The sequence below is a fragment of the Ascidia mentula genome, chromosome 1 (genome assembly GCF_947561715.1).
Source record: "Ascidia mentula chromosome 1, kaAscMent1.1, whole genome shotgun sequence".
Lineage (NCBI taxonomy): Eukaryota > Metazoa > Chordata > Ascidiacea > Phlebobranchia > Ascidiidae > Ascidia > Ascidia mentula.
In genome coordinates this window covers 1,850,141-1,866,338 of record NC_138566.1, presented here as the reverse complement: position 1 = coordinate 1,866,338, position 16,198 = coordinate 1,850,141, and the positions used below count along the sequence as shown (strand labels likewise).

General features: G+C 37.0%; 2 protein-coding genes across 2 annotated transcripts; one reads left to right on the top strand and one right to left on the bottom strand.

The window, feature by feature from the left end:
* Positions 1–1,442: 1,442 nt before the first annotated feature.
* On the top strand, positions 1,443–10,503 carry LOC145901599 (solute carrier organic anion transporter family member 5A1-like). The gene is made up of 16 exons (XM_082989339.1): positions 1,443–1,606; positions 1,773–1,944; positions 2,068–2,213; positions 2,511–2,647; positions 2,952–3,087; positions 4,275–4,401; positions 4,513–4,608; positions 4,681–4,793; positions 4,956–5,120; positions 5,271–5,481; positions 6,310–6,454; positions 6,653–6,787; positions 6,920–7,028; positions 8,359–8,462; positions 8,851–9,052; positions 9,324–10,503. Exons 1-16 carry the CDS (start codon positions 1,540–1,542, stop codon positions 9,566–9,568), a joined length of 2,310 nt encoding a protein of 769 aa, XP_082845465.1. The 5' UTR covers positions 1,443–1,539; the 3' UTR covers positions 9,569–10,503.
* A 140-nt stretch (positions 10,504–10,643) lies between these two features.
* LOC145901607 (kelch-like protein 12) lies at positions 10,644–15,418 on the bottom strand. The gene is made up of 12 exons (XM_082989351.1): positions 14,884–15,418; positions 14,539–14,662; positions 14,304–14,457; positions 13,778–13,989; positions 12,912–13,058; positions 12,627–12,708; positions 12,405–12,487; positions 12,138–12,342; positions 11,938–12,078; positions 11,539–11,697; positions 11,075–11,216; positions 10,644–10,927 (listed from the first exon to the last, which is right to left on the bottom strand). Exons 1-12 carry the CDS (start codon positions 14,961–14,963, stop codon positions 10,804–10,806), a joined length of 1,653 nt encoding a protein of 550 aa, XP_082845477.1. The 5' UTR covers positions 14,964–15,418; the 3' UTR covers positions 10,644–10,803.
* Positions 15,419–16,198: the final 780 nt, after the last annotated feature.

Sequence of the window (16,198 nt, the reverse complement as noted above, 5' to 3'; positions counted from 1 at the left end):
ATGCTGGTTTCGAAACATTTGTAAATACGTTCTTTTTTAATTAGAAACTTATACAGTGCGCTGTGAATGTGTTTCCTGACACTTAATTTCAACGTAATGAAAAACTTTGGACCAAGCCGGAAATGGACTCATTGATTACGCATTGTAAGATGTCAAATCCCAAACCCACTGCTATCAGTGGCGCCATTCGGTTTGAAATCCCATGGAAAAGAGATTAGGCGCAGTGTGTGCAGTTTTCAGTGATAGATCATGACATATTGGATGATCAGTCATTATTGACCTATCACTTGGTATAACAAAGAGCTTTATTCATATATTATATTCCTTGTACATAAGTTTATTTAAATAATAATGGAAAAATATTCAAAATGACATTATTCATGATATTTTTTTCACATTTTTTACCAATATTATTGAAGGATCCATTTCTCATCCGTTTAGTTAATGAGACGTTGACATTTTGATCACAAATCGACCTTGCAGGCAGAATATCAAGCTTTGTGTTTGAATGTATGCCAAAGGTTGTGTTACAATACCGACGCGTACAACCTTCATTCATTTGGAAGAGACGCGACCCATGCCCAATTTAAGCTAAAGACCTTTTGTGTTTTGTGGAATTTGCAAGGTCATGTGATGAATTTCTCCAGCACAAAAACCTTTCAAAAACACGTCGTCAAAACAGTTCTTTGTTGCGCGCCTGTCGGGCCGTGCGCACTCATGTGTCGCGATCACAACAACTACACTTAGAAAGAAGGCAATATGACGTCACAATGGAGCGGCCTATCAGCTGTTTTTCGGCAAATGACCACGCGGCGAAGCGCTCACGACAAAAGGTTTTTAGATGTGAGAGACGTCGGTTTGCCGCGTGTGGTGTTTTACCACTTCGATTTGCGGCGTGGAATTTTGTAGAAACGTGTTTAATTAGTCACTGAATTTTAACAGTTCAGGGTTTCGCACCCACATTAGCCTCAAGTGGTCCGTGTTGTTTTTCACACGAGCTGTTGTAAACAGAAAGCAGGCGAAAAACTCGCAGAGGTTATTCGCGTTCTTGCAACATGGCAACATTGTGCTTCTGGCGTTAGAAGGTATCTTACGAGCGCAGATTTTTTCATTGCTTTCCGCCAAGTTTTACATTTTTAAGTCTCGTGATGTGCAGAACTTTTTACGCGAAGATCGTGTCTCGTATTCGTGTCATGGAGTGTCAGGGTTATTTCTTAGTTATGCCTTTCTGCGATCAGTTGAGGTTTAGGTCCTTGTGGTTTATTATATGCTTCGCTTTTACAGCTGCATGCCTTGCCGGTCAGTTTTATGGGTGCCCAATTAAGTGTTCGAGACGCCATCTACGTAGTATTTAATTGGTTAGGTTTAGCGAAACCACCTGTTGGTTGCATTCAAATTGGTTGTTTTATTTTTGATAAAACGAATTGCTTTCTTTCAGTCCTGTGCAAATACACATTTTTATCAAGTTTTATATAAAGTGATGTTGTTTGTGTTGTACAAAACTTCATCCTAGTAGTCAACGTATCAGGATATTTGGATATGGATTCTACAAATTCTCCTTCGAATCGCAATATGACCCTTCAGTTGCCAAGCACCTCAGCCAATGGTAAGGGTTTGCCAAGTTTCCCCTTGGCTACTTGACAATAGTTTTTACACATTTAATAAAATCTTATGATGCAATCTACAAATATTCAGGTTTTCAACAAATAATAATACATGTATATTTTAAAACATGGACCATTTTTTTTTTAATTCAGCTTTTGTGTTACCAGTGCCTTCAAAGAAGAAGAATGTATTATGTGGTCTTCCATTTTGCACACCTTACTACTTGCAACGCTTTGCTACCCCCAAGTGGTTCCTCGCCACAATAAGTTTCTTTGTTCTTGTACAGAGCATGCTTGTTTCTGGAATAACAAGCAGTGTTATTACAACTATTGAAGAAAGGTGTGTTCTGTAGTTTATTTATAAATTCATTTGTTAAAGGTGTTAAATTGAATATTTCTATGTTCTGTAGCATTTTTTTTATTAAGTTAATAATAAATGCAATTAAACACATGTATATTTCAGGTATGGATTACGTAGCGCAGAATCAGGCCTAGTTGTGTCCAGTTTCGACATCGGTAGTCTCGTTGTTGTCGTCTTTATCTCCTACTTTGGTGGAAAAGGTCATAGGGCAAGATGGGTTGGAATCGGGTCGGTCGCTGTTGCCATCGGTAATAACTTTTGTACAAGAATCTTTTCTGTATTTGCCGTGGCTGGCTTCTGCTGTAGGCACCATTTGTTTGTTTACCACACATGTAACTTTTATTAATGTTCAACTGCAACACCTTTCAAAGGATGTCATTTGTTTAACTTGTGCATCGTCATGACAGCTCCACAGTTTTGCATGTTATGTCCAACACAAAAAAAATATTTGCTGCTGTGTTTTCATGCCTTAGTTTTATAATTAAAACAGCATGAATTTTTTTGTAGTTGTAAAAAATAATAACAACACATATTTAACTTTGCAGGATCTTTGATTTTTGCATTTCCACAATTTTTTTCGTCACCCTACCAGCCTTCCACCATATCAGAAGATGATAATTTTGGTGCATTTCTGTGTGCGGAAAATCAAACCAACACAACAGATGTAAAATGTCAAGCCCAGGTGAGGCAGATGCTTTAAGTAAACACTGATAAATCATTCCTGCTTATTTATTGATGTTATGCATATGGTATGACTAATGACTTATGTCAGAAATCTGCCACCAAATTGTGACTGTTTGACCCACTTACAGATATAAGCAATGTTTTTGTGAAAAACTTCTGTCAAATAAAATATATTTTTCGCATGATTTACCTTAATATTTTTATATGTTTATTTGTATTTTAAAGTGTTTGGTAATTTGTTGCAATTTGTTTTTGGCATTTGTTAATTCTCTATTATGTTTACCTGTGATTCTGTTGTTTAGGAAGCAAACTCTCTGTATCTTTTCCTGTTCGTAATTTCAAATATGATTATGGGAATTGGATCCACACCGATTTATACATTGGGGACAACGTTTATTTATGACAACGTGCCAAGAGAGAGCTCATCGTTATACATATGTAAGTACAGAATAAATGACAGGATTGCAATCATAACAATGTTTGTTTCTTGGTGTCATAAACATAATCATTTTATATTATCTTTAAAAAAAAATTTTTCCTACACAGATATTGTGATTGTGTGTTCTTTCTAAATGTTGTTTGTGTAAATTGTAACAAAAACTTCATATAATCGCATAAAACATACAAAACGGTTTGTTTCAAATCAAGACCACAATTATTATGTGGTGAGTGCCACATGCCTTTGTTAAGTGTTGCACCACACCCGTGTAATGCTGAGCAATGCAGGTTTGCATAACATGCCCCAGGCAGTGAATATCACACATTCAGCAAATACTTTGTTTACAACAGGGTTTCTACCTTCTATAAATACTGGTCTGATTAGAAGGTAATGTATTTAGTCTCCTTAAACCCATAATGTCATTACTCTACGTGTGTATTGGATTTCACTAATGGTCTCTGCCATTACTAGGTCACTGTACTTGGTTAATTAGTGATGAACTTTTCCAACCAAGAAAGAATTGTATCTTGTTTCAATCACTTGTTTGCCTGTTAAATCAGAATACTTAGAAAAAATACTTTGTTTCACAACTCCATGTGTAGAATAGGAAAATAAGGTGCACAAATTTTTCAAATGTATTCAAAGTGTGTTTCATTTAATATAATTTCAGATTTTGAAATGGTTTTTGAAAAATAACATTTTAAACTTATCTCTGTTGAATGAACTTTAATTGTCCTTTTGAGTGTTTACTTTACCGGCTGTGACATCTGAGACAGACTCATTTCAAAACACTTTAAACAGGGATTAGGCCAAGGGTTCCTTGAACAGTTTCAACAATCATTTCAACTTTTGTCCCAACTTGTTTTGGGATTCCACGTCGTGTAACTGAATGTAATTAATTGTTTTCCGACACTGATGAAATATTTCTTGGTTTTGTGGACAAACATTTAAATCAGTAAATTTTTCTGTATTTTTTTCGATTTTGTGATGATTCAATAACATAAATGTATTTAAAACTTAACACATAGAGAAACTCAAACACGAAAATTTGGGTAAATATTATTTTCACTTAATTTGTCATTTTTGAGCAATTTTATAACACCAAGTTCTCATTGGTGGTGAAAAGTGCTCATTTGGTTGATTTAGACACCATTTTGTTCTGACATGTTTTGTGTTTTGGTTTTAGCCATTCTTTATGCCATGGGGGCTATTGGTCCAGCAGTTGGATATTTACTTGGAGGATTTTTCTTAACTTTTTACATTGATTTTGGAACTCAAATCTCATCAAATGATCCACAATTTCTCGGTGCCTGGTGAGCACTAAAAATTGTTTATAAAATCGACAAAAGTTGATTTTTGCTTGTTTTGTTTGTTTTGCAAAGAAATAAAAAAGTGAAGTCAACTTAAATAAAAATTTTCATCAGGTGGTTGGGATATCTCCTCTGCTCTGGTCTTTGCTTTGCCATTTCTGTGTTTCTACTCATGTTTCCACGGCAACTGCACATGGAAAAGTTGGGCTTGTAAGTTTTTAACAATCGTGTGCATCTGGGATTTTGTTGTCGTGTGAATTAAGAAAAATGTTTTTATCGCAGAGAGACACCGGATTATTCCACGGCCGGAACCCCTGTGAGTGTTACCACGGTAACTGAAACAACATTGGATAGTTTGGACACATCTGTTATCAGCTTTGGGAAGAATTTAAAAGGTGAGTTCACTCCATGACTTGGGATTAGGAACCGCAATCTAAAACTTGTCTTAGCTTGGTGAAATTGGCAATGAGTTTGGGGATATTTTTAAAATATACTCATATGTTTCCCATTGTTTAAAAGAGTTCTAGAACAAAATTTGTAACTTTATTTTATTCCAGAACTTCCCAAAGCTTTTCTCTCTCTTCTCTCCAACCCGATATATTTGTGTGTTACGTGCTCGGCCACCCTCGAATTCTCCATTGTCACAGCTTTCCTCACATTCGTCCCCAAGTTTCTACAAAGTCACTTTAGCATTGACACAGCAAAGTCCAGCATATTTACAGGTAAATAATCAACTTGTTTAGTTGTGAAAATCTCCTGAAATTCTAAACCCAATCCCTGTTAATGCAAACTCTTTTCCATTAATGCCTGCTTTTAAAAGGTGCCTAATGCCTTTCCTTGTATTTTACGATAGATAAATTATGTATACACAGGGGCTGTACTTGTCCCAAGTGCGGGCACGGGTATTTTGCTTGGAGGTTACATCATAAAACGATTTAAACTGAACATGACGGGATGTGCCCAGACCGCGTTACTTAGCAACCTACTTTCACTTCTCCTCTTCATCTCCGTATTCCTCATATCATGTGAGATGGTTCAAGTTGCCGGGATTAATTCACCCCTGGAAGATCCAATGAGTGGAAGGTGGTTACAAATATGTGTTTAGTTTTTAAATTGTATGTCTGACTTGACTTGACGAAAAGAGTCATTTTATAGTGGATGCAACTACAAGTTTGTTAAATTTGAGTAATTGGTGTCTTTCAACCTGGATTGAGTATGAAAGGGCAAATTACAAGCCACACAGAGTCTTGATCCCTTAAGGAATTCCTTCACAAACAAGTTTGAAGTGTGGTGAAAAGAATCAATAGTGTTTTGTGTGTTTGTGGTTAAGCTGCTTCCAAGGAAATCCTGATTAATATTTAATGCCTTGGTTGGTTGACAAGATTTGCAAAATCAGTTTAAAGACCTAAATTGCAAAAAAATATCATTGCTAATAAAATTAAAAAATCCCATTTTGCTCGTAGTTATAAAATTTATGCAATTTACGCTCCTTAAAATATCTTTTTCCATTTCCCAAACTCTTGCTTTCATGGGTCTGGAAAAATTCAATCCACCTAAAAGCATTTTGTGTAAAAATTGTGTTAAAAATCCCATGCAAGATTTGTGTCCGATGTGAGCTCTCTTTCTAATAACGAGATACACTTCCTTCCTGTCACTAATTGCCAACTATTATTTGTGTCTGATTTCCATGGTTGAAGTATTTAATTCAATGCCTGCTAGTAAAAGAACTTTCAGGTAACTCTGGTGGAAACAAATATATTGCATCCTCATATTGTTGATGTTGTCAGAAAATATCTTAGCGAAATGTTTGTTCAATCAAGATATTTTAAAATGATTCACAATAACATTAAATTTGCAACTTTTTTCAGATAATTAACAGCATCCAAATAACCATCACTTTTTTCATTTCAGTGCCATGTTGAATATTTCTTCCATGTGTAATTCGGGTTGTTTGTGTCTTTCTACTCCGTACTCACCAATTTGTGCAGGAGACGTCACTTATTATAATCCATGCTATGCTGGCTGCGTGGGGTCTGCGCTCACCAATGAATCTCAGGTAATATTAAAACTAATAAGGAGTAAACATGGATTGGGGATGGTTTTAAAATGATAAAATTTAAGTTATTTTAAGTTTTCATTTGTTACAAAGAGCTTTTGAATACTAGAACTTGAATATATTTTTTTAATACACAGTTAACTATACTATTGTATGTAATTACCAACTAATGTGTAATGCAATCAAAATTTTTTGCAGAAAATATATTTCAATTGTTCCTGTTTACCACAAGCAACTGTAGACCTGCCACAAATTGCCACTCATGGAGAGTGCACAAGAGACTGCACTTCATCTTTCGTTCCATTTCTCTTTTGTTTATTCCTTGTTACCATGGTAATAAGTTGTGTAGTTAATTCCAAAACCATATGTAAGGTGTTTGAGTTATTTTGCTTAAAGTAGAGTTGTTAATTCTTTCGTATAATTTTTTCATTTGATTTTTGGAAATAAGTTGATTGTTGTTGCCAGGCAACAGTGTGTGCCCACACCCCGTCGCTAATGGTAACCTACAGATGTGTGAAGGATGACGAAAGACCTTTCGCTGCCGGATTGCAGTTTGTCTTCTTCCGAACACTAGGTGGGTGTAGAGTAGTTATTCTTGAAATAATGTTGCTAATAAAGTACAAAATTTTAAAAATCTGCTTTATAAAAGATTTTGACTGCAAATAGTTCGTGGGTTTTAAAGTTAAATAAATTTGAGTCCAATTATTGGTTTAAACAAACTTGGATTTTGTGAAAACAAATTTGTTTACGACGAGACGTGAAGTTAAATGCAGTATTTTTAGTGCGAATGCATTAACGAGTCACAAAAATTACGGAGAACGCCCTGTGGCGAATTTGAACAACTTAAAGCAAACGTTGAATTTAATAGCAGGGAAGTGATAGCGCCCCAGGCATTTATGTCCCCTCGTCATCACGCCACAATATCGTGATGAACGTTTCCTGTTTGCAATGTCAGGTCCACGTTCAATGTTGCAACCGATTAGTTACGCCACGAATTATTCAATAATTCCCCTGTCTGTTGTTCTTTGCATGGGAGAAAAAAATTAGGAAAAAGTTGCGTTGATTTCTTGAACTTGCGCCATTTCTTCGCCTTTTCCGGCCCAAAAGCAAATCGTGAAAGTTGGTTTAATTTAAACCCAATTCACCTCTGTTGGAACGAAAATGGTTGGCATTAAAATACGTATAGAAATTAAACTTATACGCGTTGCGTTCGTTTTTATGGTGGCTGTTTTAGACGCACTCAAGCGTTGCAAGCAAAGAGGAAGAGTGAAATTTATGAGAAATATCTCAAGAAACGTTGGTCAGAAAACGAACAAAACGTCGATTTCAATAAATAGTGATTTTGCTAGAAGAACTTTTTTGGGGTAGAGATTTGCGCCGTGGAAACGTTAACACCAAACTGAACGTGATTTATCGCCATTTCTTGACTCACTTGTATTGTTTTGCGCAACAACAAACATCAATATCTTTCCGCCACATTCACTGTCATCATATTCGTATGGAAGGCGCTTATTGGAATGTAACTCGGGAATGTCCTCCCACATCACAAATTTGCCACAGTTAGAAATACCGCATGTTGACATTAGTAGAAACACGCGAGCTTGTGGGCAAGGGAGGAAATCCTATTGGTTTTTGTTATGATACCCAGGACCCACATCAGCTTACCGACAACAATAACAATGCGTTTCATTCGAAGTGAGGTTTTTATGGTTGGTGAATTTACTGCCCGATCTGAATCGTGGGTGGCGTCTTGCCCGAAAGCCGAATCCCATAGAGAGGGGAATTTCCTCGTTTCGTTGCGACATATAAAAGTGGCTTTGATCAAGCGGCGTCTGTGATGTGTTTTTGGACATAAGTAAATCTGACCAATCTCTTGTCACTCACGAAATTCTTTGTGCCTTCAGCATACATTCCCGCTCCAATTTACTTCGGTACAGCCATTGACCAAGCATGCTTGTTGTGGAACGGGGCTTCTGACCAATGTGAAAACGGCTCAGGATCATGTTTGGTGAGTTTTCCATGTGGTTTGGTGCCTTCAAAGTCAATGTTTGTGATGTTTTGTTACATTTTACATCAACTAGTTCATTCATTTCTGTAAACGTTAACGAGAAAGGAGACTAAATTCTCCTTTTTTTCAATTCCCTTCCAATTTTGATGAGTGTCCAAATTTCATGCCCAGCTGTCACGATTGTGACGTAATAATTACACGAATCGAAACTTGTGTGCAATTTAAAATCAGTCGGTAATTTTTGGGAAGCATAATCGAAACTTTCGACGTCATAAAGATTGATTAATTGTTTGTTATTCTTGCACTATCGAAGTCATTGTCGCTAATTCTGACCAATTGTCACCGAACTCGTCCACGCTTGTTTGTTTACGTAGAAATTGTTTTTCAGATTTATGACGCAACAAAGTTCCGTTACATCTTTTTCGGAGTTGCGTTCGGTCTCAAACTTCTCGCGTTCGTCTTTGTTTTTCTCTCGTGGATTTTGTGCCGACAGAAACACTCCGAGCACACGCACACCACCAAGTGGCGGAGAATGAGGAGGAAGAAGGCGATGTCGAAGATCACCGCGAGCAAGAACAAGAGGAACGAAGGTAATTTCTTTGTCACGTGACTTTAGTTTGGTGCACTTTTGAGAGGAATAATAAAAGGAAAACCCGCAATTTTCGGTTGATTTAAATGAGATTGTTACCCATGTTTTCTATGGTAAAGAATGTGACGTCGTGTTCAATAATAATTAGACGTGTTAAAACGGTTAAAAATTAATAATTTATGCATTTGTTTATTCGCATTTTTTGCAACATTTTGGTCGTAGATTTAAAAAAATAACTATTTGCTACAAAAACAACCTTGAACTCTTCGCAGGTCAACCAGTTCCACAAATCGCTGTAACGAAACCGACCTCAACGCCCCGTCCCTCGTCTTCCCTGCCAACAGTTGTGATTGCGTCATCAACCGGTGACGTAACCGGGGCGAGTAGTTCCACTTCATTAAGCACCGAAGGAAGCCAGAAAACTCTGGTTCCCGATCGGGAAATTCTGAAACTTGATCTTATTTCCACCAACCAACCCCCTGTGACTTCACAAACCTCGGAAGACGTAACATTGTGACGTTAGAAAGTACTGAATCGTTTTGAGGAGAACTAGTGAAGTGATGCACTTTGTGGTACATGAATATCTACAGGATAGGTCTTGTTGAATCACTCGTTCAATGCACATATGTCATTGTTCTATGCACAGCCAATACTGCTTCCTTTTTGATATGCAAAACTGCAAGTGACGTCATGGTGATGCATCGTGGTGACGTCAAGAACACTTTCACCCTAGACAAGTTGTGCCTTGCTGACTAAAGGTGTGCGCAGAACGAAAATATTTCCAACAAAATGATTTTAGCAAACATTCTATGAAAAGTTTGTTTTTTCCACTTTCAGATCAAGTATTTTTTTTTGTTTTTCTTGCCTTACTAAACACGTGTTTTTATTTCTAGAACAATTTCATATTTCCTTTGGTTTTACGATAGTTCCTTTTTATATGAGATGGCGAATTTCGAGTTGGAATTCCTTGTTTTAAACGATTTATTTTATTTGGCCTTTAATTAAGCGAACAATCAGTTCGAAGTCGTAATGTCTGAGTCCGTTCTCACATTTCTTCCTTTCCATCACTAACCAGTTGAATTTCTCTTCAGCTATAATCAAGTTGTTTCGTAAAATTGAAACTTGTCCAGTTTTGTTTTGTGAGGGAATGTTACTGTAAACTTTCTTCACGTTTAAATAGACCTGAGACTTGCTTGTTCAAATTCTGGCACTTTCTTTATGATCAACAGTGAAGGCCCTGACCGTTAATACAACTAGCGAGATGTATGTGTGCGCGCAATGCCTCATGCGTAATTAAGTATATTGTGAATATTGTCTTACCTCTAGCGAGAGTTTGCGCAAAAGAAGCGAAATTATTCTGAGTAAAATAGTTAAAGTTTTTTACTTGAACGAAGCTTTGTATTTTTGAGACTGACTTTATGGGAAAATCGCTTTCTTTCTCTTAGTTTTTGTGGCACTTTCGAATTTCACCAATCAGCGCAGCCCACGTGTTTTCTTCTTGGCTATGATTGGTTGAGAATTGTACTTAAACGCTTCTACCTCCCCGAGTGAAAATCTGTGGCCGTTTATGACAATTAAAAATAAATCCGATAATTCGTTGCAAATTATTGTCGTAAATGGAGTAAAAATAAAGGGAAAGATATCCACATAACTGAGTTTTTCCGATCGACGAAACAACCTTGCAGGGAAATATGTTGGTTCGGTTTCCACCAACCCCAGTTTTAGGACAAAAGAATCGCTGATAACTTCAGGTTACATAGAAATCATAGCCGAACTAAAGCGCGGATGGTCAATAGACTCGGAGCAGACTGTCCACGTGTCGTCTTGATGTGAATAAACTTCTATGGACGTCAAGTTGTTCCTTGAACCATCTTGTCTGTGTGTGGTTAAGATTAAAGTAAGATAAGTGCTGAGTTTAGTGATGATAAGGTTTTTACTTAGGCCGCCACGTTCAATGTCCAGTAACTAGGTAAAATTTTACAACACTTACTCATTCTAAGATTTCAACATTATAATTTCTCACCCCCCTATGACGTATATTTTCCCCCCGAGCACACACGCTGTCGGTCTGTTTCTTGGTGCGTTCAGTGACGCAATCTGTGTCCAGGTATCGGTTTCGGGGTTGTACCTCTCCACGGTCGGAAGAATCTTCCCCGAAAATCCCCCTAAATTTATTGTTTTGGGAAAATGTAAATGGAAGGAATTTCTTATTATTCTTACAATAAGATTATAAGAACAAATAGGTTTTCCTATTTACCGTGAAGTTTGCCATAGGAGACCAATGTCGCACAGTTATGTCATAGGTTGTAAGCAAAGTAGAAACCGACTTAAGTGTACTGAATGGGTAATTAACCAAAAACTAAGTCACGAATTGGACATTTGGAAAAAAATTTGCAATTTTACAACTTTCGGAAATTTGTATGCTCGTTTCTCTTTGGCAACGCTAATGCAGACTTACAATGTTGGTTGTAGGATATGCGCGCTTACCTATTGCGTATATCATATTCTCGAAAACAATCGCCACCAACCCACTCCTTCCCACAAACATCGGACTGACGTCACTCCATGTGTCGGTGACGTAATGATACTTTTCGACGGATAAGAGGTGGTTGAGTTCGTTGCAGCCACCGATGCTGTAGATCGTGTCTGCACCACAACACGTGGTTTCATTTATATAACGTTTAGTGAAAACATTAAACTCCTCAGCAATGATCTGTAACCTTAAGTAGGAGCACTTCAGTACGTGTGGTGTGACAGCCAGTAATAGGAATGCCCAATTGGACTTAACACGTGGAAATCGCGCAAGATTGAAACTTGGTAAAAGTAAACTTGGGGTGAAACTAAATGCAGTAATTCCGAAGAACATTTTCAAATGAAGTACACGACCTTTGTAATTAGCTGTTCCATGAAAAGCCCTGTTTTCCTTCATATCAGCTAATATGTTCCACTTTTCCATTATGACGTCATAACGTTCGCACGACCTCAAGTAACCTGATTTATTGCCCCCGCCGGTGACGTAAATGTAACCTGCACTCAAAGTTTGGGTCATGACAAGCAAAAAACATGACCAACAGAAGATCGTATACCATGTATAATACAGCCGGCTGCGTACATCCTTTCTTCATTCATGTTCGCCATAAATTTCCATCCGCCAGTGGGCGCCCCGAAATCGTACATTTCGGCGCTTTTCGAAGGATCTGTCTTAAAACTGGAGGTTGATCCGCCGCCGGCGACGTACAAGTGCGGGTAGTCAATGAAGGCAACGCACCCGATTCTGACATCATTTAATTTCTGAACGCACGATAAAATGTGAAATCGAGTGGGAAAGTTTTCATAAAAGTTGTCGAACAAACCGGAAGATTACTGGGTTGAAACTTGTGGTCGAACTGAACGCATTCTCTTCCCCTTTCAACTCCTCCAATCATAACAAATGAACCTGAGAAATTGTGAGAAAATTTATTAAAAATCATCTCACTCTATTTTAGTGATAGAAATCATAAGATTTAATTTGCCACAGGTCTGGTAGTTTTTCCCACTTTTATCAGTCTATTGTTTACTTTCTTCACTTCAAACACCTGGATTGTGATGTTTTTTATTCTCTTCAAGCAAAACTTGAAGCAAAGTCTGCAAGCAATCCGAAGAAGAAGAAACAAGGTTCTGAAAATATAAGGTTTTGGATTCAAGATATCCCGTTTCTCACAGTTATTGCCAATGTAAAAAGTAAATTTGATAAATTATTTCTCTTATTTTCTTTTTCCAAATTATTGCAGTTAAAAAAATAATAATAATAATAATAAACCCATTTATAGAACCAACAAACTATGTTTCTCAAACAGTTTATTTTCCATGTCAACTTTTACCTCTTTGGCGACGACATTCTTAATGAAGGATTTGGGGAGAAGCCCCAATTTCATCTCAGGAAAAAGTTGGGAAAAATACTTTTTTCTTTTATCTTCATCATATTTCACCCATCTTGTTATCGCATTATACAAGGCGTCCTGCGGGATCTACAAAACCAATGGGATTACTTTTCTGTGGAATACTGTTCAATATACTAAAATCGTGTGATGGATAATCGTGATTTGATACCATATACATTTCGTGTAGAAAACAAAGGTAACATTTATTTCTTTGTATCTGTTTTAAACATGTATTTGGATTCGATCTTAAAGTCAACAGAGCAACAAAAATACATTAGATCAGTGGTTCTCAAACTGTGGTACGCGTACCACTAGTGGTACGCGAGAGCTTTTCAAGTGGTACGCGATTTAGTCTACTCTATACAATTTGCCGCACTTTGCAGAAGCCAAAACCGCTGCAAATACATGATGTCGGTTTTCTTTATTGTGTACTTGTGACGCAATAGTATCAACGTGAAATTGTTGCACTGTTGAAGTAATTCTGACATCGTGTATTCAACTGTGCAACAGTTTCACGTTGATACTACTGCGTCACAAATGCACAATAAAGAAATCCAAGCAACTGGTGATATTGGCTAAATTGTTATTCATTGGTGTTATGTCATAACAGTTATGGTATAGTAATACGGTGGTACGCAGTGTATCAAAAAACAAATGAGCGGTACGTGATTGGAAAAAGTTTGAGAAACACTGCATTAGATGAACTTTCTTCAGTTTTAATTTTTCTCCTAGGCTACTATAGAAATAATCCCGATTTTTTTTTTGATAATGTAAATCATAATAAACACATAATAATGTAATCACACCTCACAAGTTTTAACAATATCCTTGACGTCATCACATTCCAATTGAAGAAATTCGTCGTGACGTAACACGTACATCACGTTGCTTTTGATCACGTTGTTCGATTTTTCTAATGCCTTTTTAAGCCGGAATCGTTGTGAGAATAACCGGTTCTTCAGGCAATTGTCACGTGATGTGTTTCCCACCAAAAATATTTCGCACAGAACGATCAGAGCTGCAAGTACAGAAAACGTATTTTTGTAATGAAATGTTGTTTCGATTTCTATTAAAAAATATGCAAATTTTGGAATCCTAAAAGACATGATCTTTACAAGCAAATTTGAAAATTGTTATCCGATAAACGTACATTTATATTTGAAAAGTTTAATAAAAATAACATATTAACACAAGTAACGGCATTAAAAACTTAGCAAGAAAGGTAAACCACCACAAGTCTATAACACCAAGAGTAAAATTTAGTTTTAATGGAGAAAGTACAAGATTGTGTCAAGAATTGTTTTGAGTTTCCCCAAAACTCTTGACCCTCACCGTGTAATTGCATGTAGTCTGCATCTTGTAACACGTCATAAACACTGACGTCACTAAGTTTTACCACGCCCGTGTATATAAAGTCTAGGATGATTGTTAGTCGAAGAGGAGATGTGTGCTGGAGCGGAACCACGTTCGCGTACCTCTCTAGCATCTGTGACGTCATAAAGGAACAACTTTGTGAGTTCCAATAGGATATCTTTCCTATGAGTCAAGCTTATAAAAGTGGTTTTACTTCAGATTTAAGCATTGAGCCGAAGAAATCGGACATCAACCCAACAACACACTTGTGGGCATAGAAATCACTTTCTTCTGTTCGTAGAATGACGTCACAAAATCTATGTTCGTTTTTTCGGTCCCTGAACAAAGTGTGATCAAAATAACTCCAACATCGACTACAATACAAGCATTTTTTTTTCAATTCTGACAACGAAAATGATTGATTTCTTTTCAATCCGTTGTATTTAAACAAACATTTAGACAAGGTTTTCGCATTTGGATTATTACTGTTTACTGTGTTTTGTTGATGCGTAACTTAACGTGTCTGTAACTATAGGGGTTGTACTTCAAGTTAACTTACTTGTCAAGTAATTCCAAAACATAGCCACCGTGCTCCAGTTTCAATTTTTCGGCAGACTTTGTACAATCCTCTCCAGCCATTGTTACCTCACAATCAGTTTGGAATTCTACCTCTGTTCAGCTAAATATTCAGACGAACTGAGTAATCTTCGTATTACGCGAGGTCATCGGAACTTAACTCCAATGCAGGTCGTTTAGTGGGTATTCGCACATTGCGAATCTTACTTGAAGTCGAAAGACACTACCTAACTGCAGTAATGCGTGAGTTAGTTAAGATTGATCAAATATTTTAGTTTCTGTTAAACCCAACTAATTACCATTAACAAGAAGCTGATCATTTTAAAAGTTAAAAGCGAATATTTATTTAGGTGTTGTGTGTCAATCAGGTGCAAAAAATTACAGAGGTACAAACACAGGCTGCATACACAAATGCTCACCAACGTGCAGCAGCAAGCACTGTAATATGATATAACTGTTTCACATAACTGTTTACTCAGTTGTAATACGAAAGATTGAATTACGTCGCAACGGCGGTCACAGCAAAACCGAACAACCCTTGGCTGCAAGCTTCATATTGACACTGTTGTCACTACAGTCTCTTTTATGCGGCACTCTTAGCAAAATAGACCATTGCTACATGTCATGGTGGTAAATCCGCACATACACAAAGCCAATGCAAATTGCAAGTAAAACTTGCTTCACAGTAAGTGTACGTAAGTTTGCAGCAAGAGGAACTGAAATATCCAACGCTTGTTGTGTAACCGGAGTTCGTGAAGCGGAACAAATACAAGTTCCTTTATCGTACGCACGAGTGATAATATAACTACGCATATATGATGCAAACAAACTATTAATGGTCAAGTGGTGCTTTTACATGCAGTTTCAAAAATGTCAGAAGAATTTTAAAATCAAAAGTGGTTCTTGCCACGGAAAGTCACGTGACAATCACTGGTGCGTAACAGATTTAATGGATGGCAACATAGTATACTCTTATGGTAGTGCAACCATTGTCTCCGTCACGCATGACTTCCAGGAGATCAAATGCGACTTTTTGCATACGAAGAGATAGGAAACTCACAAATAAATTGGAACTACTTAAAACGTGGGTAGAGTTTCGAGCTGAATTTTTAGTATGTTAAAGTTAGTACTATATTGATTCCAATAATTAAAAATATTAAATATTTCCTACCCTTCTTTCCGAGGTACGGTGATGTTTTGTCGAACAGTTTTTGGACACCATGTGTAAATTGGAAGTTTTGAAGTGTAAGTATACCACCTTATGTAATATTTGGTTTAAGTATGTATATACATAGCTG

Coding starts and splice junctions, on each gene's coding strand:
- LOC145901607 (XM_082989351.1), bottom strand. CDS start 14,963: ATGGCTGGAGAGGATTGTACAAAGTCTGCCGAAAAATTGAAACTGGAG. Junction 14,458..14,538: donor GCTCAATGCTTAAATCTGAA/GTAAAACCACTT, acceptor ATGACGTCACAG/ATGCTAGAGAGGTACGCGAA. Junction 11,698..11,937: donor TGGAACAGCTAATTACAAAG/GTCGTGTACTTC, acceptor GTTGTGGTGCAG/ACACGATCTACAGCATCGGT.
- LOC145901599 (XM_082989339.1), top strand. CDS start 1,540: ATGGATTCTACAAATTCTCCTTCGAATCGCAATATGACCCTTCAGTTG. Junction 4,609..4,680: donor CACATGGAAAAGTTGGGCTT/GTAAGTTTTTAA, acceptor TTTTTATCGCAG/AGAGACACCGGATTATTCCA. Junction 4,794..4,955: donor CTTTGGGAAGAATTTAAAAG/GTGAGTTCACTC, acceptor ATTTTATTCCAG/AACTTCCCAAAGCTTTTCTC.